The 23,383-nt window shown below is 39.5% G+C and overlaps 2 protein-coding genes across 2 annotated transcripts in view; one reads left to right on the top strand and one right to left on the bottom strand.

Moving 5' to 3' along the window:
* LOC139744405 (large proline-rich protein BAG6-like) overlaps positions 1-167 on the bottom strand; it is a 69,476-nt gene extending 69,309 nt beyond the window's left edge. The window contains exon 1 of the mRNA XM_071654848.1: positions 14-167. The gene's annotated coding sequence lies outside the window, so the exon portion shown is untranslated. The remainder of the gene's footprint in view (positions 1-13) is intronic.
* A 252-nt stretch (positions 168-419) lies between these two features.
* Positions 420-16,322, top strand: LOC139744394 (actin-related protein 5-like). Its single transcript, XM_071654839.1, has 16 exons — positions 420-455; positions 754-867; positions 1,593-1,898; positions 3,076-3,174; positions 3,790-3,983; positions 4,560-4,676; positions 5,549-5,641; positions 7,149-7,226; positions 7,803-7,925; positions 8,541-8,792; positions 10,040-10,139; positions 10,760-10,821; positions 11,833-11,927; positions 14,283-14,484; positions 14,699-14,810; positions 16,144-16,322. The coding sequence occupies exons 1-16, from the start codon at positions 446-448 to the stop codon at positions 16,320-16,322; spliced, it is 2,136 nt and encodes a 711-aa protein (XP_071510940.1). The 5' UTR covers positions 420-445.
* The last annotated feature ends 7,061 nt before the right edge of the window (positions 16,323-23,383 follow it).

Raw genomic sequence — 23,383 nt, 5'->3', positions numbered from 1 at the left:
CTAAATTACTCACCTTCAATCCCATTTACGACAATGAAATCATTGGAGAAAACCTTCTCAAAGAAACGCTCTTACAATCTAAAAGTGTAAGAAGTACAAGTCGGTAGAAAAGACAAATTGTGTTGGCTAATTTCACATCCAGTCAGCCCAGAATTCTGTGCGCATAGCGATTGTGAATCGGGAGTGCCGTGTTCCACCAGCACTGCAAACTGCATGCATGCATTGCTAGTACGATCACAGCCCGAGGATCAGGAGCGCAAGCACGCAGAAGCAAAAGAGACATCAGTTGATTCGTGTGTGGATGGCCTGGATATGGGTGGAAAAGTCACAAGAATATCATTTTGAGCGTATGGCGTTCCATACCTCGCATCTACACGCGTACGCGCGTGTGCCGTTTCGCTTGCCATACTTTACTGTTGCTTACAGAAAAAGTACGTCGGTCATCATGAGTGCTGGTAAGTAAGAAAATGTGGAAATAATTCTTGTAGGATATTTTCTTTTTAAACTTTTATGCTGTGAACAAATCTGTCGCGAACAAGTCTGGTCTATGACCTTCAGTATGTGTTTGCCCAGAGGCGTATTATCACTCAAAGTCCACAAGTTGGCACTCGTCTTCGTGGTGACCGCTTCGGGTAATTGTAGTCCCACATGTTTATTATTTCGTACTTATTTTAAGGTCTCGTATGAATGTTGTTGTCACATTACTCTTGCCTAATGTATTTTGTTCATCACTGCCGTGTTTTTCCATTTTAGGGGCCGACAACATATTTCCCTTCAAGGATAACTATCTGAAGTTGACTCCTGATTCTGCACACAGCTACAGCCAAGACTTGAAATCCAAGGGTCTTCCTCTCATTATCGATAATGGTATTTGAATGTGCTTTCTTCCGTACCGTACCCTTGTCCATGTAATAATAATTAATAGCGTAGTGGTGGTGGCAACTATTGTGAAGCCAAACTGTTCAGCCATAGAGTATCTACATGTAATGTAGTGATACTTTCTTTGCTGACCATCAGAATATCTTCAGAGTATTGTCTAATGATGTGCCCCAGAGTTGAAATCAAGCTTCCCAAACGAAACCACTTTCAAGTTTTGCAATAATAAATGAGAAGGGAAAATGATTTGTGATGGCTTTCCTCTTTTCTTTTCGCTCTTTCCTCTTCACCTTTTTAATTTTTTGTTTACTACTAGAAGTCTTTTCTTTTTTGGCTTGTAGTCAAAACATGCCATTTTTTAGTGTTGTGTTGAAAAGAGATGATGAATTGCGAACATTTTCTTTTACACATTAGCACTTGTCTGCATAATAAAACCATACAGTATCTACACAAACGTTCAGATTTTGTAGGCCCTGAATGGCGATTTAGCTTTGTTGATGGAACTCATGAACTGTAACTTTATTTATAAAAAGAAAGGGGTCTTTGTGGTGTATGTATTCATACATAAATATATTCAGTATCTAGTATGAGTACCAACAGAAAAGATAATGCTATCAAAATGGTACACCATTTCTTGTAACCAGTTATATTTTTTTTCTTGAAAAATAATTTTTTTCTCTCTCTCTCTCTTTCTCTCTTTTTACTTTATCCTCAAGGATCCTGTTACAGTCGAGCTGGATGGGCCTGTGAATCTAGTCCTCGGCTTTCATTCCGCAACGTGATTGCTCGTCAGCGTGGCAAGAAGGACTCAGAGGCGCAGATCGGCAATGACATTCCCAACATTGAAACGGTGCGGTGGCTGCTAAAGACGCAGTTTGACCGCGACGTGGTGACTCACTATGACGCGCAAGAACAGATCCTGGACCACACATTCCAGCGTCTCGGGATAGACTCCGAGGGCGCCGTTCAGCATCCCATCATCATGACGGAGGCTCCTTGCAATCCAAACATTTGCCGACAGAGTGGGTCTACCATTCTTCTCAGCTTCATATTCTGTACACATTGAAATAATATTTATATTGGTCAGAAACACACATATTTAAATGTCATTTTGTATGTACCATATCTTCTGTTCTACCTGCTGATAATATTTTTGGTCGAGATATAAGCTCTGGTTGAATTCACTGAACACTCATGGAAAAAACAAAACAAAACGAAAACAAAAAACTTCATTTAATCTGAAATAAGAGTGCCATTCCACGCTATTTTCATGACGCCTTTAATAGATCTAGTAGAATGGTGGAGGTTTTATTTTAAAAATGTGAATTGTAATTTTTCTTGATTTTCACAAAATGTTGATGTTAGGCGCACCCACAAAATGTGCGAATTGGATGAAGGAATTTCATCTCTCATGGACCTTGACACAAAAATTTCTCCAGATTTCCTTTTTTAACTTAAAATGAAAATGAAAAACAAAAAAACTCTGTCACATAAGAGATTTGTTTTGTTCCAATGTCAAACCTTGCAGTGATATATTTAAGGGAAAACAGTTGGACACAAAGGGGAAAGATTATTGACCAAAAACATGATCTTTATCATGTGTCTGTTTGTTCACACAGAAGGGGGCGTTTTGTGGGTTGATGGCACCGCCGTTTCAGCCATTTGCAGAGAATGCTCTAGCAAGATCGTCAATTTGTAGTCGACAGTTTGTACAGCATTGCAAAGGGATTGACAGGACTTGTTATTCTCAATATCTTATTCAGTATTATGTCCAACTATCAAAGATACTGCTGACCAATTACATGGTTCCCGAATTCCACTTTCACATACCTTATGGACAGAAATTTTAAAAATCTAGCTGGGGACTGTGAGAGAGAAAAAAAAATGAGTTGAGAAAAGCTTAGAAGATACTACATACTTTCATGCTTCAGAACTTTGATCCGAGATAGAAAATTGGGTACATTGTTCAGAGAAGACTGAAAATTCCAATTTAGCCAAGATAACCAAAAGTGCATATATTCAAGGGTATGGGAAGGCCAACCTATATGACATTTTTGTGGGTTTTGTGATGTACAAATAGGGTCATTACATGAACCATTTGTATCCAGGGTGTAGCAGCCCCCTGTAAAGTTAGTGCATGGACTATGCCCAGCTCCTGTCAGCAAATGGTTTTAATATTTTTGTATTTCTGCCATCCAGCCATGTCAGAGCTTCTTTTTGAGTGCTACCAAATCCCAAGCTTGGCGTATGGGATCGACAGTCTCTTCAGTCTCTACTACAACTGTCCAAAGCAATCTGGTAAGATGCCCTGGTGCAATTTTAATCACATTTCTTGCCGTGTTTTCTTCTTTTTGATCCTTTTTTCCTTGCGTGCTACTACATTTTGTCTTCTCAAATGAAATGTGTTACATGATTGTAAAGCTTGGTGAAGGAAGAATCAGGAGTTTCTCTGCATAACAAAAGCTTTAGACAATTACTGAAACAAATTCTTGCTTTAATTTACATTAACATTATATGTGTTCAAAGTTGTACTTTGAACGATTAAACGGAGGAATTACTTTGTTAGCACACATATTTGTTTAGCTTGGTAACTTTTGTTTTTGATAGCAAGTATGCAAGCCGCTAAGCTGTCCCAGTAATCTTGCTGAATTTCAAATGGAGTTCTCTTTTGAATTGTACTGACTGCCCCTAGGAAATTTTGAAATTCTATATTTTAGAGACACACATTTAAAAAAAAGTAAAAATGTGTTTTGTAAGTATACATACATACAAACTCTTTATTCACATGAGTGATGATCAAATAATGTGAATCTTAAAAGTGTTGCAAAATTGCATTGAGATTGAACAAAATTATCCATCAAGTCCCTAGCACCTTAGATGACATATTTTCTTGCTTTGTCAATATGTTTGAAGTGAGCTCATGCAGTCTCATTCTGTCATCTGGATTCCAAACGACCCATGTCCTACCGGTCATCAACGGTCAGCTGGACGCAGCCAACTGCAGGCGGCTGAACATCGGTGGCAGTCACCTGACCAGCTACCTGCTGCGACTGCTGCAGCTCAAGTATCCGGCGCACCAGTCACATCTCAACCTCAGTCGCGCAGAGGTTAGTGCTCTGGATTGGTAGCACCAAACTGCTCTGGGTTGGTCGCACTATCTGCTCTTTTGGGCCCACATTACGTCCATTACACTGTATGTCGTATATCTAGCCATGCAGTCTTCCCCCTATGCCCTGCCCCCTCTTGTATCCATGTACCACATTAATCGAAATTGGTGTGAAGTGTAATCTAGTTATATGACTGGAAATACTCTTGTTGTGTCATCATTGAAGGAATAAAGGAGAGGATGAACTTGGGAGTGAAACAGTAAGCACGGAAAATAATGCTGAATATCATCATGATTTTGACACTCACAGCAATAAACCTACATGAACAGTAATCACTACTAGATGATGATAATGAGAGAAGAAGCAATAACAATGTGAGTTTCTTACTTAGGATATTCCATTCTGTGTGAGCACTGCTCTATTGTTGCAATGCCGTTGCACTATTCAGTAAGAATACAAATTTAGACACAGAACTGTTACCTGAATTAGCATTGGCCATTAGCTATGTTTCTACATGTATGTGTATGTGTATCTGTATTGTTGTTTTTGAATGTTACTGCTTTTCTCTTTTCACAGGAGCTGTTGATGGAACATTCCTACACAGCTGTTGACCCATGGTCAGAGTTTGAGGACTGGAAATCCCAGGACTACTTTGACAAGCACGCCCACAGAATGCAGTTGCCATACACACCTGTAAGGACAGTGTTAACTGCTCCCAACATATAAACAGCGGACTGATTGTTTGTTTGTTTATATGATTTTTTTTGTTAGTATTGAATGATTTACATAATGCCTGTCAAGAGACACCCATCTAATGACCCACTTTCTACAGCAGGAGATATGATATCAATGATGATGATGATGACGATGGTGATGAGGATGATTGTGATAGCAATGAAATCGAGGACAATGACTGTGATGATGATGATGATGATGATGATGATGACAATAATGATGATGACAACGATGATGATGATGGTGCTGATGAGGATGTGGTCTCGTTTATCCAGGGTAGTCTCTACAGTGTTCCCACTGCTCTTCCAGAGGGCACGGCCATCATCATTACAGTAGCATTGCCAGGTGCCCCATGTAAACACTTGGGTGAAGAGGGACACTGTGGATAAACATATTTTGTCCAAGGACTTAGGCACTTGACAGGACTTCAACTTGCCCTTCAATGAAGCCAAGAGTCTCTGATGTCCACTTTGCCAAAGTGTCTTCACCTAAATGGTGATGATGATGATAGTAATGATGATGATGACAATGATTATCATTCCTAACTATCATGATGTTACTGATTGAAAATTACAGTCACAGCCAAGGGCTGAATTCCAATGAAAAGCTTGTTACATAAAAACTTAACATGGCCATGAAACATTTGGCACTTCTTACATAAAAACAACAACAAATGATACAAAAGTATATACAGTGTATATGTCAATAATGCAATAGGTATAACATGTCTTTTCAACCTGATGTTGGTTTTTTATACCACTGTAAGTATTTCTAGGATGGTGAAGAACTTTCACTCTCTCATTCACAACATCTCAATGTTTGTGCAATAGTTGCCTGGCTGGTCTGTAGGCAACACGAAGGAGAGGAGACGACAATGCATCAGCAGGCTCCAGGATCTGAATAAGAAGTGGAGACTAGAAAAGGTTAGATGGTTTGATATGTGCGCATTATGTGTTTGTGTTTTTGTTTCTTAAAGGGGAAATTCAGTCCAAATATAAGTTAGTCTGATAAGAAAGAGTAAAATATTACAAGTTCATCAGTATAGTTTTGATAAAAATTGGATGAAAAATAAGAAAGTTATAACATTTTTAAGTTTTGCTATTTTGGGGAGAAACTGTTCTTGAACAGTCAATATGAATATGCAAATGGCAAAATGAGCATGTCATTCCCTCACAACTTATCATATAGTTTGTACAGAAAATTTTGAAATTTCCAGTTTTTCATTCGAACGCAATTATGCCCGAGGCTCAATTCCTCGTATATCTAACTGATCACTATTCTGAAGTTATTCAACTAGGAATAACATCATGTTTCAGACTTCAGTGACAGAAACATTGAATTTTCATCACTTTTTTGTACTCAGTCAATGGAAAATCGTGAGGGTATAACGTGGTTAGCTCATTTGCGTATTCATATTCACTGTACAAGAACTTTTTTTGCGGAAATTAGCAAAACTTCAAAATGTCACAACTTCCTTATTTTTCATCCGATTTCAGTCAAATTTTTACCATTGAACTCTTAAGATTTTACTCTTTTTTTTTTTATCAGACTAACTTATATTTGGACTGGATTTCCTCTTTAATATGGCTTTTTGTTTTGCTTCCATTTTCTAGTATGTGTTATACAACATTTTTTTTTCTTCATTGTACTAGAATATTTGCATTGCATTAAATTGAGTGATTCATCGGTATATGTTGCCTTTTGCATTTGGACATTGTGGTTCCACATCTGTAAAATGTAAATTCCAGAGAAAGAGATACATCTGTAAATGGTAGATAAACACATACATTGTTGCTGCAGGACTGTAGTGTAGTATTCCACTTTGTATAGTATCATGTGGGTACAATGATAGACATTTTGTGCCGTAATGTGTTTATATGTACTACCTTGTGAAATAACAATATGTTCTTGGAATAAATATTCATTGTAATGCCTTGGAATTATCATTGCATGCTTTTGAACAGGTACACAGTGTAGGGTGTGGTGGTAAAAGGAAGTTTTGGTACCTGTATGAATTTCTTCAGCAAAATGCTATGTGCAGGACAAAGTGGTGATTCTCGGATTATATTTTCTGTTTTAAGCAAAATATAGCTTTAGATTGGTAAAAAGATTGTTAAAAACTGTTTGGATTTGCAGACCCTACTACCACTCTGACTTTTGAGGAAAGAATCTGAATTTTGACCATTCCCAGCTCTTGTTTTGATAGGAGTTTCCTATTTTTCTTGATAATTTTGCTACACACTCCTATGGGAACTGCTCTTTCTGTCCTACCTTTGAGCAAATCATCCCCATTTTTCAGTCAAAAAGGTGTGGAGGTCTGGGTTTGGGAAATATTGATTCATGGTGGCAGTAGTAAAACATTACCAGATGTAGGGGGAGGAGAATGTTCTCAGCTGTCTGCGTAACTCTCCACTAATCTAATGTCACCAGTTAACAGGGGCAGAGGACAAGCTGCGTTCCCTGGTCAACATTCAAAACACGGCAGAAGACAGCACCGGCACGCAGAAGGTCAGTGCAATTACAGTCAAGCCTGTCTTATAGAGGCCACTTGAGGGATGTAGGAAAAACAGTGTACTTTATTATAGACAGGTGGCCATTATAGACAGGTTTGTGGCCTTTTCTTGATTTTGCTGCATGTGATAGACATGTGCACATGCATAAATGCATGTGTGTATCGGTGAGTGCAATCATGTGTTGATGAAAGTTCATTAACAGGCACTATTAACAGTTGATGTAATCCCAAAGGGTATTTGTTTTGTTTTGATTTGTTTTGATTGTTGGGGTTTTTTTTGTCAGATGTAATGACAGAAATTCTAAGCTGTCGAAACAATACGCCAGACGAGTGATTTTGGTCATAAGATATTGGAGAACGTGAACTGATAGAGGCACATTAGTACTTCTTAGGTGGACAGTAATTTCAATGAATGTATTGAGAAGGTACTAAATGGAAACAAGATGTATTTTCCTTTTAAGTGTAAAAGTGTCAGTAGATGAATGCTTCCACCATTTAAGTAGCAATGTGATGAAATTAATAAAGAAAACACAAATTGATGAAGCATCAGTGTTTACCCCTCTTCCTTGTAGAAAATGCTGAGGACCTTAGGTCTCAACTCTCTGGACGATCTGAAGGGTTATATAGGCATGCTCAATGCTTCCATCCAGAGGGCAAAGGTCAATCTCGGTGGCAGGGAGAGCATCGTGGATCAGGTACTGTCAAATATGTCGAAGATTTCACAAGGTTTTGATTTTGACTTCACGGTCATGTGCTATTCGTGAAGATAAAGACATGTGAAAATATTGCCTCTGATCCCTGATATGCATTTGACATGCATAATTTCTCCGTTCAGTACTGTACTCCACGAGTGTGAATTTAACCACTTGTGAAATCGTCGGGAAGTCCCAATTCGTGAAAATTTAGACTAGCTAGATATATGGCACATACAGTATTCTGGTGCCTTGTTCATTTCAGTGGATTGGAGGGATTTAGTCCTGGCATTTAACTCTCATTTGCATTTGCCAAGAATCAGAGCCCCATTTTATACCACACTTTTAGAATACCACAAGTAACAATCAGGGCAGCTAGTAACCATGGCAACAGATAAGTGGAAACCAGTCAGCTGTTGACACTTTTATTTGCTGCTACTGTTGTTGCTGTAATTGTTGTAACTCACATTGAACTGAAAATGTCTGTACGCAGCAAGGCCCAGACTGAATGATCGCTTTCTCGTCTCTGGCAAAAATATGCAGTCATTTAATCATTCAGAAGCACATGAAGCACATGAGCTAACTCTGAACTGGCTTATTTATCAAATGTTTGCCCAGCCGACGTCGGTCAACGTGTGGCCCAGCCTCGACCTCCTTGGATCTGACCAGGAGCTCCTGAGCCAGGCGGAGCGGAACGCCGTACGGCGACAAGAGCTGGTGGAGGCCTTCCACCAGAACAGCCTGCGGGCCCGCTGGGTCCAGCAGGAGATCGATGGGCTCCTGCAGGAAGGCACCAGGCTGGTAGGCCAGGGGAGCCCCAAGGAGGGCGGACTGAAGAGATGGACGGAGCAGCTGAAGGAGCAGAAAGAGGTAAGGGGTTGGGTGATAGGGGAGCATTTTAGCTCTTCACACATCCAGGTGTGTGTTGGGGGGGGGGGGGGGGAGGGGGGAGGGGGGAGGGGGTTGCCCATCCACCCAGAAAACAACAAACTGATATAGCATCACTAAGACACTTTGGCCACCTATCAACAGCTTTTTGGCACTTTATTAATTGGAATGCCGAAAAAATGATAATAGTGATTACGAAAAAAAGTTATCATCATCATTATCATCATCACCATCATCATCATCATCATAAGTGTTTGTGTGTACAGTCAGTTCACCATTGTAGGTGCCATCATTCATTGTGTTGTTATGGCAGTTATTCTAGATCCCTGAAGTCCATTTCTTTGTTGTAGTTGCTGTTGTATTCAATAAATTGCCTAATGCTACATACTGTACATCATGATAATTGGCTTTTTTTTTTAATGTTAGAAAAGTGCAGCTCTGTGCATTTGCTCACGGTCGTCATGGCAATTATGTCTCTCTGATTGTCAGGATGGCAGGGGGTTCTGTCTATAGCATCATCTTGTTAAAAGTCTTGTTTACAGACAGGATCATATTGATGAAGATGGCCTAATAAAGAGAGGATACATCGGGAAGGGGGGGGGGGGCATTGGGATGGATATTGAGGTCAAGATGGACAAATACCGTTCTCACGCAATAAAGATTAGCATTTTAATGGTCTCCCCACCCCTGCCCCGCGAAGAGGGTACTCTTTGGGAAAAACATCTTAATTGGATATCAAATGAGTTCCCAACAGCCAGGAATTGGACACAAACATCCTCTATATACAAATTTAGATTCACCTTTTTTTTTTTCACTGATTTTTTTTATAATGATTTTAATGTTTTAAAGCAGTAGGAATTTGAATGAACCAGCTTTCTCTGATAAGGGTTTCCTTTGAATGTAAGAGAGATTTAAGAGAATAAGTTTAATTTGGATGTGGATTGCTGACTGCATACAAATACCCATGTACTCTGAAAGCAGTATTAGAAAATTTCACAACCTTTATGAAGTCCATAGATAATGAAAACAGCTGTAAATTTGTGGGATAAAAGCTACATATTTCTTTATATGTGCCCCTTTACTTCTTTTTTTCCCCGTCTACCACTTTTCCCTCCCCCCCCCCACTTTATTGATGTCTGTGTCTTGTATCTGTCTGATTTTCTGTCTATCTGTCACCCTTCCTTGTCTGTCTTCTCTTTGGTATCTCTCTCTCTCTTTCTGTCCCGTAGGAGCTTGGAACATGCCACGCCCAGTGGCAACACATCAAGGAGAGCCTCCTTGGCCTCCAGGAGCCCAAGGATGCGGATACCATGGATACGGACCAGGAAGGTAGGATGGCAGCGGTAGTCTGTGTTGTCAGAGACACGTCTTTCCAATCGAATGTCTTGAGTTGCTTATGTTCATATGGACTATCGAAGAATTGAAAGAAATTCAGAATTGAAAATTTGAGAGGTAATAGAGAAAATAGATATATTTTGAGTACTGAATCTAAATGACTTAAATATATATTTAAAAAATCTCAATACATTTTAAGTGATTTTGTATAGTTAAGCTGATTATCCTTTAAATGGTAAAGATAACGTACTCTGTTTTCATGGTGTCATATTAAACAATTCCATGTTACCCCCTGAGTTTTAAGACCCCCCCCCCCAAAAAAAAAAAAGAAGAAGAAGAAGAAAAATCTATGTGGTTGGCATTTCTATTACAATGACACTCATCAAATAATACAAGTGAAATTTGAAATTTACATATTTGATTAGTCCTTCATTTACATATTTAGTTGTCCATACATTTGTCTGTGTGTACAAATTACAAAATGTTGTGAATTACTTAATCATCATCTTAAATTATGATGAACCTGGTATTTGGCTTAACCTCCCGCAATGCCTTGTGAGTATTAGAGGTCATGACCTTCCACGGGCTGTTTAATTTCATCCTTTCCCTCACAGGGGACACGGATGAAGGGACATCTGCCGATCAGGGCTCCGAGTGGGCATACATTCAAGCAATGGTTTGTCTTCCTGTCTTTGCTGCTTCTAGTGCGTACAATCAATTTCACATTTTGTGCAACCAGAATCCAGTACTTATTGTTGTCATTTTGTCTCGTGAATTATTCACACCCAGTTCCCATCAGCTCTGGAGCACTTTATTCCACCTCATTGCTCTTAACCTGTTGAGAACAGGCTGATTTTGCGAAAACATGAAATTCCCATAGATGCATGCCCGAGTACTGTAAAACATGATATATTCGCGGCACAAAATTTTCGCGATTTGGAGCCGACGGCCTTTTTCGTGGCAAGAAATTTTCGCGAATTGCCACTTGCGTTCAATGCATGTAGTGTAGATAAGAAATTTCGCGTGCATTTTAATTTCGCAAATCTTGGCGCTCGCGAAATTTGCGAAATTAAAATGCACGTGAACATTCCTCGTTTTACAGTATACACAGGACTAGTCTTCAAGGGGCTAAAGTCACTGAGGATCGTAACTGTGTGCTGAAATCAGACACCCCAATTATAGGATCAACGTGAACAAAGTTGTAGTTAACAAAATTATATCTATATAATCTTATTGCAAACCTTCAAGGAAGAGAAGAAAACATTTTGAATTCTATGTGGGCAGAGATTTTGGATGGTTACACCTCAACGGGGAAGTTTTTCTTTTAACAAAAAACAGAGAAAGACAACAGAAAACTATGCACCCATACTCAAATTTTCATATGGGCTCTGCAGTTTTGTGATTTCAGTTCTGTTGCATTTGTGTCCATGCTTTGATATCTTTGGAACCTTCTCTTCAGGGATTTATTTTTTTTTTTTTACTCCTAAACGATGGATCCTTTGGGTCAGAGACTAGACTGCTAAAATATGCTTTTACAGAATGCAGCAAAATATGACATATTATACATCATCTTCGAGTTTGTGATCGATATCATGGATGATGGAAACGCAATAGAGATTTCTGTGAATAAATGAAAAGATTTTTTGATTGGAGAGTTTGATGTGTGTTACTAACTTGTATCTTACAGGAGGATGACGCCGAGGGTTTCAGTTTTGAGGCTGAGCAGGAAAATCTGTCTGAGCTGGACAAAATCTTATCTGTCTTTGACCAGGAAGTAAACAAGTATGTCATACTCATGGCCCAGTCGGTGTATCAACTGTGACATAGACATAAGACATTGTCTTTGGTGTAGGCATAATCATTGGCCCTTTGTGATTGCTGATGGAGCAATAAGCCATTTGTATTGCTACTCTATATTATTAGCTCACCTGAGCCAAAGGCTCAAGTGAGCTATTGCGATCGCCCTTCGTCCGGCGTCCGTCGTGCGTCGTGCGTCGTGCGTCGTCCGTCGTCCGTCGTCCGTCGTCCGTCGTCCGTCGTCCGTCGTCCGTCGTGCGTAAACTTTTTACATTTTCATCTTCTTCTTGAAAACCCCAAGACCGATTTTCATCAAACTTGGCAGGTAGCATCCCTAGGGGGTTAGGAACTCAATTTGTTAAAATGGGCACCATGCCCCACCCAGGGGGCCCCCAGGGGGGCCCAAACCCCCCAAAATTAAGGAATCTGTAAAAATCTTCTTCTCTAGAACCAGAAGTGATAGAGCTAAGTTAATAATATGAGTTAGTACATTGATGACTGTAGTTTCAAGTTTGTTCATGGCAGAATCAGGGGTGCCCCCCTTGGGACCCAGGGGAGGGGGGTGGGGAAGGGTTCTAATGGAGCCTAAATTGTACATTTTCATCTTCTTCTTGAGAACTCCATGACCCATTTTCACCAAACTTGGCAGGTAGCATCCCTAGGGGGTTAGGAACTCCATTTGTTAAAATGGGCACCATGACCCACCCAGGGGGCCCCCAGGAGGCCCAAACCCCCCAAAATTAAGGAATCCGCAAAAATCTTCTTCTCTAGAGCCAGAAGTGATAGAGCTAGGTTAATACTATGAGTTAGCACATTGATGACTGTAGTTTCAAGTTTGTTCATGGCAGAATCAGGGGTGCCCCCCTTTGGACCCAGGGGGGGGGGGGGGGGGGGTGGGGGTGAGGAGGGGTCCTAATGGGGCCTAAATTGTACATTTTTATCTTCTTCTTGAGAACCCCATGACCCATTTTCACCAAACTTGGCAGGTAGCATCCCTAGGGGGTTAGGATCTCAATTTGTTAAAATGGGCACCATGCCCCGCCCAGGGGGCCCCCAGGGGGCCCAAACCCCCCAAATGAAGGAATCTTTAAAAATCTTCTCTAGAATCAGAAGTTATAGAGCTGAGATAATACTATGAGTGAGTACAGTAATGACTGTAGTTTCAAGTTTGTTCATAGGAGATCCAGGGGTGCCCCTCTTGGGGGTGGGGGGGGGGGGGGTGGTTGGAAGGGTCCAAATGGAGGCCTGAATTGTACATTTTCATCTTCTTCCTGAAAACCTCATGATGGATTTTTGTCAAACTTGGCAGGTAGCATCCCTAGGTGGTCAGGATCTCAATTTATCAAACTGGGCACCATGCCCCACCCAGAGGGCCCCAGGGGGCCCCAATTCCCCCAAATTAAGGAATCTTGAAAAAATTGGGCCCTTATTGTACATTTTCATCTTCCACTTGAGAATGCCTCGTCAAATTTTGGTAGAGCTGTGAATAATTTAGATTAGTGACTGCGTGAAAGGTGAACTTGCGATACTCAGGTGAGCGCTAGACCCGCGGGTCTCTTGTGTATTCAAAGAATGCATTGCTGTATTAAGTTATTTCTATTTCACTGGATGTGATATATACAGTGCACTCCCGTTATAATGAACACGGTTATAACAAAGTAAAAATTCGGGCCGTACCATTATCCACTTTATGTATTTTTATTGTTTATTTATTCGGTTATAACGAAATTTCGATATAACGAAAGAAAATTGCCGGTCCCGAGGACTTCGTTATAATGGGAGTCCACTGTACTTGTATGTGTATGGCCTTTGTGTAGTGGAGGGAAACAAACCAGAACCGTATTGCTATTGTTTCCCTGTACTGTTTACAGTGGCCTTTAAGAAGGATTTATATAACATGCGTGAAAAAGTAACATTATGTCAAATCACTTCAGGACAAAATATGTTCATAATTAAGTATAATTAAAAGCATAATTAAGAAGATTGAAATCACTGTTCAGATGTGAAAGAGTTGGGCTATTGAATGTAAGCTCAGTTTCCACTTACCTATATCTATCTTAGCTTTTGGAGTTAATGAAAACAGCAGTGAAGATGAAGCTTCTGGCTATATACGTGTGTAGGTAGATTTGTTGTAAACGCACCATTTGAGCATCCACACCTATTGACATGTATCGCTTTTCCGCAGATTAAAACTACCCCACTGCTTGACAAAAACTGATGAGGTACCGGTATTGAATTAATCATTCTTTCTCTTTGGATTGTATGTGATCCATTAGTTTCGTGGAATCAGTTCTGCCTGAAATCTAAAAGCATCCACCTCCCCCTCCCATACCACTGCAGAGAGAACCGGTCACCCGTTGGCCTGCGTATGACCTTTGACCTGGCCGAGTACTACCAGGTGGTGCTTGGCGTGGAGAGAATCAGGGGCCCTGAGATCCTATTCCAGCCAAGCATCATGGGGCTGGAGCAGGGTGGACTTGGGGAGACCATGGAGCATGTCCTGAGGCTGTACGAACCGGAAGTCCAGGACAGACTGGTTCAGGTAAGAGCGGCAGCTCATTAATTACAGTAGGCCCATATGATACACTATGTATCACAAATTAGAAATGTATCTTTGATATTATCCCATTTTTTATATGCCTGTACTTTCTTTGTTAAATTTTCGTCATGAAGAGGATGCAGAAATCAATACATGAATTGAAATATTAAATGAAATGAAACTGATACAATTGTTTTGTTTTGTATCCATGATGCAGAATGTGTTTCTCACTGGGGGCAACTTGAACTTCCACAACATGGTGGAGAGAATAGAGACAGAGCTTCGCGCCATGAGGCCTTTCCAGTCCTCCTTCAAGGTCCGGCGAGCAGGTACGTCTAAAATTCACGGTCCACCTCGTCCCCTTCTCCTGTCACTGTCTGTCATCTTCATATCCCTTCAGCTTATACTTGTTACATTTACGGCAAGTTGCAGCTTTATCATGTCAAAGGAATGGTATAGTTACGGTTGAGATGGGGCTTTGGGTTACCAACATTTTTTTGCGAAATAAGGAGAAACCTCCTATGAAATATGAAAAAGTATATAATTCTATGAGTAATTCAAAGTTTATTTGGTGAAATATGGTTTTGAAATGCCTGAGATATCAAAAACAGAGCGATCCCAATAAAAGGTGGGATGCACCTTTAATCAGGATTGCTTTGTTTTACGTTGATTTTGGATCTCTCAGCCATTTCAAACCCGATTTTCATCAAATAAGCTTTAAATTCCGCTTAGAATTGAATGCTCCGTAACATTTCATAAAGTGGCTTCTTAAGTGTCTCGCAAAAAGTTAAAGCTGAATCCTCATCTTAACCAATACTATAGAGTATACCATCCTTGTAAGTTGTACAGAGTTGTAATTGTGATTAACTGATTACCCCTGCACTTTTGAAGAATTAAGTGAGGGTCAGAATGAAAATGAAATAACGGGGCACGCATACCAGTAAATGTGCTGTCTGTAGCACTCAGTCAATGTATCAGTTCATCCTGCAATGTTTATTGAGTTTAAAAGTGTCATTATGAGGCTTTGGCTGTTGTTTGCTTGTTGTCAAAGATCTCCCCTTATATTATTCTAGTGTGAGGAGAGGAGAGCAGAGATCCAAAATGTGTCTGTCCCATCTTGCACTTTATTAATTCTGTTTAACTAATATATCAGAAATTCACACACTATGAATTGCATGTCACATTTCTGTCCATTTCAAAACACATGTAGCACACTTAGCATAGCTTTGTCTGCTTGTAGTATGTGTGACAGATATGTTCAATCTCCACTTTGTGCGGTTAACACATAATTCAACACTTCTATAAAATCCATGAGAAATCACTTGACATTGTATACAATGGTAGGTAATGTCCATTCACAGGTGTTAAAATGCTATGGTGGGAGGTTGTGAGTCGAGAGATGTAGTCAAAGGATTTTCAAATGATTCGCTATCACATGTTTATCCAAGCAGTGTTCAAGGTTTGACTAACCAGTATGAAGGATATGTGGTTGAACTCCATTGATGTATATGTTCTTGTCCTTTAGTTTTGTAAAATCATTATTTTGAATGATAAAGGGATGCAATATCTTCGGGATACAATAACAAAGGTGACAAGATTTGTGTCAGAGACTTTAGACAGTAGCGACTGCATCATCTTATATCTTGTGTAACATCCAATCAGGAAATCCATCACTCGACGCCTGGCTTGGGGCGGCAAAATGGGCGACCGACCCGGCTAACCAGTCGCTGTTCGTCTCTCGGGCGGAGTACGAGGAGAAGGGCGGCGACTACTTGAAGGAGCACCACGCCTCCAACAGGTCCTTCTCCGCCCCCGGCGTCATCGTGGGCAACAGGAGGTGACCGACACCCCACCCGGGCTCACTGTGTGACCTATCGATAAAGTTTGTACAGGAAGACTTGGAGGCTGTTATCTTGTGCCTGTTTTCTTCTTCTTTTTTTCACACGAACGATCGACTGCTGGGGTATGATATCATCAGGATTTGGACTCTTTGCTAGATCCAGATATTCAAGCAAATCTGCGCAGAACAGGAAGCGCATCAGTGCAAGCAAATAACGTGCAAGGACGTTGGTATGTGGTTGTCCTCATTAGCAAGGCATTGTGGTTGTCCTCATTCACAAGGCATTATGGGAGTCCCATTATGGAAGGATATTCACTCATTCAACCTGTCGAGGATGAGATCATGTTGCTTTATAAAATGTTTATATGGATCCTAATCAAATGATTGGTTGAGAGCAATCATGTGACAGGTCTTTAATTTTGCCTTACATGCCCAGTGGACATTAGTTTTTATCATTGACTGCCTACTAATGACTGGTACTAACAACTGCTTAGAGACACGCATGTGACTGTGGCTGACCGTAATCACGCTCAAAATGACATCACAATTGCATACTTTAGCAATGCGAATTTAATCAGTTACAAGCGCGCACTCGGTCAGTTTGAAATGCGCACTCTGTCAGCTAGTTACAAGTGCATGCTCAATCACCTGAATTTAGAGTGTTTGGTTGGGGCATTTCTTCGGACATCTTGGCTTATTCAAAAGAAAGTTCACCACAAGTTCTGCATGAAGGTAACCTGTAGTTACCTATGAAATAAAGTAAATGAGAAATAAATTCATAGAACTATTTTATAAAGCAGATAATGCACAGCTTTAAATTTGGAACGTTAGTGGAGATGCAGGTCACTCTCATGTATTCATGTGCATGTTGTGCAACATGCACTCGGCTGTGCCCTCATGCATGTTACATCATTATAAATACCCTCAAATGTACTGCGTCTCCACTAACTCACTCTCACCTGTGCATTATTTGTACAATAACACACTTCCCCACAGTTACCTGCTTGAGTATACTGCTATGGCCCAATGTGTCAATTATTGATAGTCAATTATGTAGCATTATGTAGCAACCACGATCGGATATGTTCTCAGATCACAATACTGCTGGCATGCTTTTTTGATCAATATTTCACATTTGTGTAGTCACCCAACTGAAATCATGTTATCGCAGCATTATTTCACAAATTTCTTATGCATATGTGTCAATTTTAGAGCAAATATTTACAGTTTTTGCAGGCGTAAAGAAACTGTTTTTTACCTTTAAGGCATGGCACGCCCAGTTCAATTACATGTATGCAGTGGCTCAAGTGAACTGTGAGTTCAGCTGTGTTTGTTTCTTGATTTTTGTTCCCTGAATGCAAGCACAATGTGTGTATTCCAAATGCACTTGTGCAGCAGAACACAAAATATAGTCAGTGCCAGTGTGGAGATGTGTATGTGCCATATCATTAAATGCATATATATTCTATACACTGTTGAGTTAAATTTGAATCTAATTGACCTGGCAAATATAGGAGCCATATCAGGGCAATTACCTTAGGGTTAGAGTTTGGGTTAGGATTAGGATTAGGTTCAGGATTAGGATTAGGGTTAGGGTCAGGGGAAGGGTCTGGGGTAATTGTCCAGGGGGTAATTGCCCTAGACACATAGGAGCAAAGAAAAGTGTAAGTTGTGTACCAATACATGTTGCAAATTGCCACAGGATCTATAACACTCAGTACTATCTGAAGGGCAGGCAATGAGGATTAAAGGGGAAATCCAGTCTAAAAATAAGTTAGTCTGATAAAAAAGAGGAAAATCTTATGAGTTCAACAGTAAAAATTTGACTGAACTCGGATGAAAAGTAAGGAAGTTATGAAATTTTGAAGAGTTGCTCATTTCTCCAAAACAGTTCTTGTACAGTGGATATGAATATGCAAATGAGTGAGCTGACCATGTCATAACCTCACAATTTTCCACTGATCGTATACAAAAAGTGATGAAAATTCAACATTTCTGTCATTGAAGTCTGAAATATGATGTTATTCGTGGTTGAAAAACTTCAGAATAGGGATCAGTTAGATATATCAGGATTTGAACTTCAGGCATAATTGTGTTTGAATTAAAATCCGGAAATTTCACAATTTTATGTACAAACCATATGACAAGTTGTGAGGGGATGACATGCTCACTTTGCCATTTGCATATTCATATTGACCGTTCAAGAACCGTTTCCTCAAAAATTAGCGAAACTTCTAAATGTCATAACTTCCTTATTGATCCAATTTCGATCAAAATTTTACCGTTGAACTTGTAATATTTTACTCTTTCTTATCAGACTAACTTATATTTGGACTGGATTTTCCCCTTTAATTACCTAGTCTGCAGTCCCATCCAAGGAGTCAGAACAGCTTCATTTCAATGAGATACTTTATTTCCATTTATTGTGCATCGTTATGATTGCTGTTGCTACTGTAGAGGCAACAACGCAGATGCTCGCACCCGATTCTACCACATCAGCAGCTGCAATTTTACTGCGAAAGTACAGCATTGCAAATCTATGAACCAAGCTCCACGAACGGTGGACTAGACTTTTACTGAAAGAAGAGGACGAATGGGAGAATAACTGCCTGTTAGTAGAAAGCTCTGGCAATGTCTGTCTAGATATTCAAGTCTGCCCTTATATCACTTCCGGGTCAACTTCTTTTAGTGGGTTCTCTTGACACTTGGGCGCAGTATTGGGATATCAAAGAAGCCATCGTCATGTGTAAGTGTAATTTGATGCAGAGTACTCATATCTTTCATTCAATCATTTTGTGAAGTTTGATTTTAGAGACAACATGTTAGGTACTGCATTCTGGAACTTTTTTTTCTTGCTTGCTTGCATGTCAGTGTATGTATATATGTACAATAAAAAAACATTTGTATAAAGCAACTCTATTCCTATTCCGAGTCATTATTTTTCATATTCTTCTTTACATTCAATAGATAGTCATTCACCATACACTGCAAACTTCATGTGGCTGCAGTGATATGAAACAGAAAGTCAGAACTTGTAGCCTACAAACCTAGGAATTTATTGAAAACTTTAAAAAAAGACTAGCATATATTTACTGTGTATGTGTGCATGTGTGTGTGCGTGTGTGTGTGTGTGTGTGTGTGCGTGCAAACAGGAAGGTGGCACCTCCATGGCACAAATGTAGATTTTAGAAGAATAGGGCATATTCACAGTTTACTAGTATCAGTCCTTCATACTCACTTCCATGTTTGTGATTTAGAGAACATACTACAGTATATTCAGCTCACTACCTGTAATCACACTATTTCGTGTTTGTGCAGCAATGCATTGGAAATACAGTGTAGTTGTACATGGGAATCCATATATTTCATTAGCCAGTTCAAAATCGGCTCATTAGCGCATGTTTTGTACAGATGACCTTTCTTTTTTCTCAGCTGGCTAGACACTCCACTCGTTTTCAAAGCAGCATAATGCATAAGCTTGCCCAACATAAAATTTGTGGAATTCATGTTCAAAGAATGAACTTGAGTAAATGTAGACATGACCAGAATGGCCCATCACTGAACACAATATGGGGAAGCAGCCATATGTTGTTTTGCATTGAATGCATTTACAAAGTTTTTGTTTTTATTGCCAATTAATTCACACTTTGCTGCTGTTGGGTGGATGTGCTGGCAAGCATCATTTAAGGTTATTATTTAGGATACATACTATGAATAATCATATCACAGATGCTTCTGTAAGTGAATTTAAGAACCAATATGCCTGTTAGTGCAAATTACATATTTCTGCTCATGCATAAAGTGAAACTACGAACTGCCTTATTCTACACAAAACTCAGCCGCTTTCTTTCTTCTCATACTATTACTCTGTCCTTTAATCAAAGAATCACATCTACACGCAACATCTTCATTTTGTGCCTCTCTGGGGCATTTATTACAAGATAACATTATGAACGAAGGCTCCTTGTACATGTATCCAAGTTGTGTGTGTCTTTTTTTTTTTCATATCATTTTTGTATTAATAGAAACATGATAGCTTGAATGGTATTCAGCAAACACAAGTCATTGTCTTTACAGTACGGAGAAACGAGAGAGTAGCGTAAAAGTGGAATCAACACAATCCAAGAATGCCTGACGTGAAGTACACATTCTGACTCGCAGAAAATGTCTGCACTTGGTAATGCAGAGGAAAGCAAAATGCGCAAACAAAAGCATGCAAGATCATGATGCGGGTTCACAACTTGTAGTCTGCCGCAACAAAGTCTGACTGAATAGAGAAATATTTGCACCTCGTCTCACTCTAGATTCATTGTCTGTTGCATATAGCTGTGTGGTACCAATTAGTAAGCTGTACGGTACAGCGTAACACACGAAGTAAATACAACAAGTAAAGCTGCACATAGTGGCGGATTCAATTTTTTCATAACTTGCTAAATTAAAAGTCGTGTCCTTCACGTAGACGTTTAAGCTATCGATACAACTGATACTTTAAGCATAATTGAGTTCCACTACATCTATTCGCACAAACACGGTTCATACACATGCAAGGAAAGTTCAATTACATTGAATCTACCTAACGAATACATGCATTATATTCCAAATGCCTCATCTCCTCGAAGCATTCGCATGAACATATTTCAGACAATAAAAGAAATAATTATAATGTACAAAATCAATTTTCTACACAGAGCACTGACCTTAAAAAACATGAGAAGTGGTCAGTACATCCATATCTTACATAAGCCTCTCTCTGAAAAAAAACAACAACAAAAAATCTTTAAAGGCCGATGCGGTAACCATGATTATGCTTTCGTAACAAGGATGTCAAAGCATGTACGGTCATTAGCAAACTGCATGTTAGTCTGGTCCAGTATCCCTGAAATTCACGTCAGTGTGAATAGCTTCCTAATAATGATGGTGATTAGCTTCTTGTGATCATACTCTGTCCTCGCCTACGTGTATCCCTTTCAAACTTCCACATAGTGGCACAATGTAGGTTCTACAAGCAGTATTCGAGGTCATTGTTACTGTCTGTCGTACAAGCACACTTGCACAATTATCAGAAATTTCTGCATGTGCTGTACACTTTTAACGAATGGTTCAAAGATACCCAAAATACTCTGCACAGATTCCCTGAACTCCACTGTAAAGATAGGTGCAACCTACACTGTAGCTTGGACAAAAATCTTGCAAGACGTCTGGAAGTTAAGTCTCCACAATCCAATCGTAATACTTAATGACATTCACATTTATAATACTGCTCATTTACAATTCAGTTCTGTTCTCCATGCTGATTTGCATTTCTTGTGGAAATAAAAATGTGACTGTAAAACCTGAAACTCTTACCCTGATGATTACACTCACAAAATCTTCACAATATCAAGAACTGTCGGCATCATGCAGACAGAGCACAAATACAAATTATGTATAAAGCAAACTATCATTTCCTACATTTTCTTTGTCATAACACAACTATTCTGCTCCTAAGATCTACAAATATTTACACAAGCAAACTTCTCTCTAATGCTCTGCTTCAAAATGAGAATGTTAATTGTTGCTTTTTTTTCAAGGTGTGCTTGATTTCATGTGCTCCATGATTATATTCTCCTGTTCACCGTATAGCAAAGAGACTTTCACAAGCTCAATGTCTTATGAAGAGTAGTTGTGTTCCTTGATATTCCTGCAATTAATTCATCTCTCTCTTAATCTCTCTCACTCCCCCTCTGGTAAAACTGAGATGAAAATTAGGGGAAGCATCAAAGTCAAAAAGCTGGCTCCCACACAAGCACAAGAGGAAGTGGTTCGTAGTTACTAGCTGCAACCTCCTCGAGTTGCTTCAGCATTTCACATTTGACTTGCATCACGACCCTATTGCAAAAATCATTCTCTCCTTTAATTTCTTCCGTGAACTTTATACAATTGTTCTGCATGACATGCATGAAAACGAACATGGGTATATCATTCTATCCCTAATCCTTCTGCCCTCCCCCCTCCCCATACAAAAACAAAAACAAAATAAAAGAGAAGGAAATAGGATACAACCAGCAATAAATTTTAAATACTGGCAATTCACCACAGTGGACATGGCATTTGACTGGTTCATCACTTCAATGAATGCAAATAAATTCAATCTTGATAATAAGGCAGATGAATATTCATTGCTACATGCAAATGAATCCAAGTACCGTGTGGGGTGGTGTAGCAATAAATATCAAGAGGTACTTTCTGACGTTCAACCTGCGTGCACACACAGAATCAGTTTTGATGAGAAATTTTTATTTCAAACACACCATCAATACACAAACACAGGCAATGAGTTTGAAGGAGAACTCTGTGTGAAAGGAATGGAATTTTACAAGTAAACAAGGAATATGTATGAGGAGATAGGTTACACTCCAGACACGCATACACACACACGCACACAAACATATGCACATTTCTTGCTACAACCTATGGTAGAATCAAAACTTTCATGGCACTTGGCCCCAGCAGTACAAGATGGGGGTTTCCCCACGACTGTAGGTATATATAACAGGAATATCAATCAGCCATGTATTGCGCAACTACATGTATCAGCACTGTCAACATGTGATGTAATTGAACTTTCACATTCAACATACCTAAACGAAAAGACAACTCAAATGCAAAGATGCTGCAAATGTCCTATAAAATGTCATAAATATGAAAGAATAGGGACCTGGGGTAATTGTCAACAAAAGTAATTTGAAACAGGGAAAAATAATATGAAGACAGCAAATACAATCACACAGTTCTTTTTTCTCTTCCCCCTCCCCATTACCCAAGTATTCACCCCCCCCCCCCCCATATCTAATCAAATTAATCTTTTGGATCTGCAATATATTGAAAAGTTTTAACAAGAAACTTGTCTGGCTGACACAGTTTGTTAGGATAATGAGTTGTTTTTTAGTATTTTGAGATCAAACTTGAGTCAAATAATCTCAATCATAGTTCAAGACTATCATTCCTATTATAAATGCGATTGGAACATGCCCTGGCAGTAATATTGAATAGCATGCAGCTAATATGCTGTGCATGTGATTC

Source organism: Diadema antillarum, unplaced genomic scaffold (genome assembly GCF_040938485.1).
Source record: "Diadema antillarum isolate AM-2024a unplaced genomic scaffold, OU_Dant_1.0 scf00000035, whole genome shotgun sequence".
In the NCBI taxonomy this organism is placed as follows: Eukaryota; Metazoa; Echinodermata; class Echinoidea; order Diadematoida; family Diadematidae; genus Diadema; species Diadema antillarum.
This window is presented reverse-complemented; position numbering and strand designations above follow the sequence as displayed.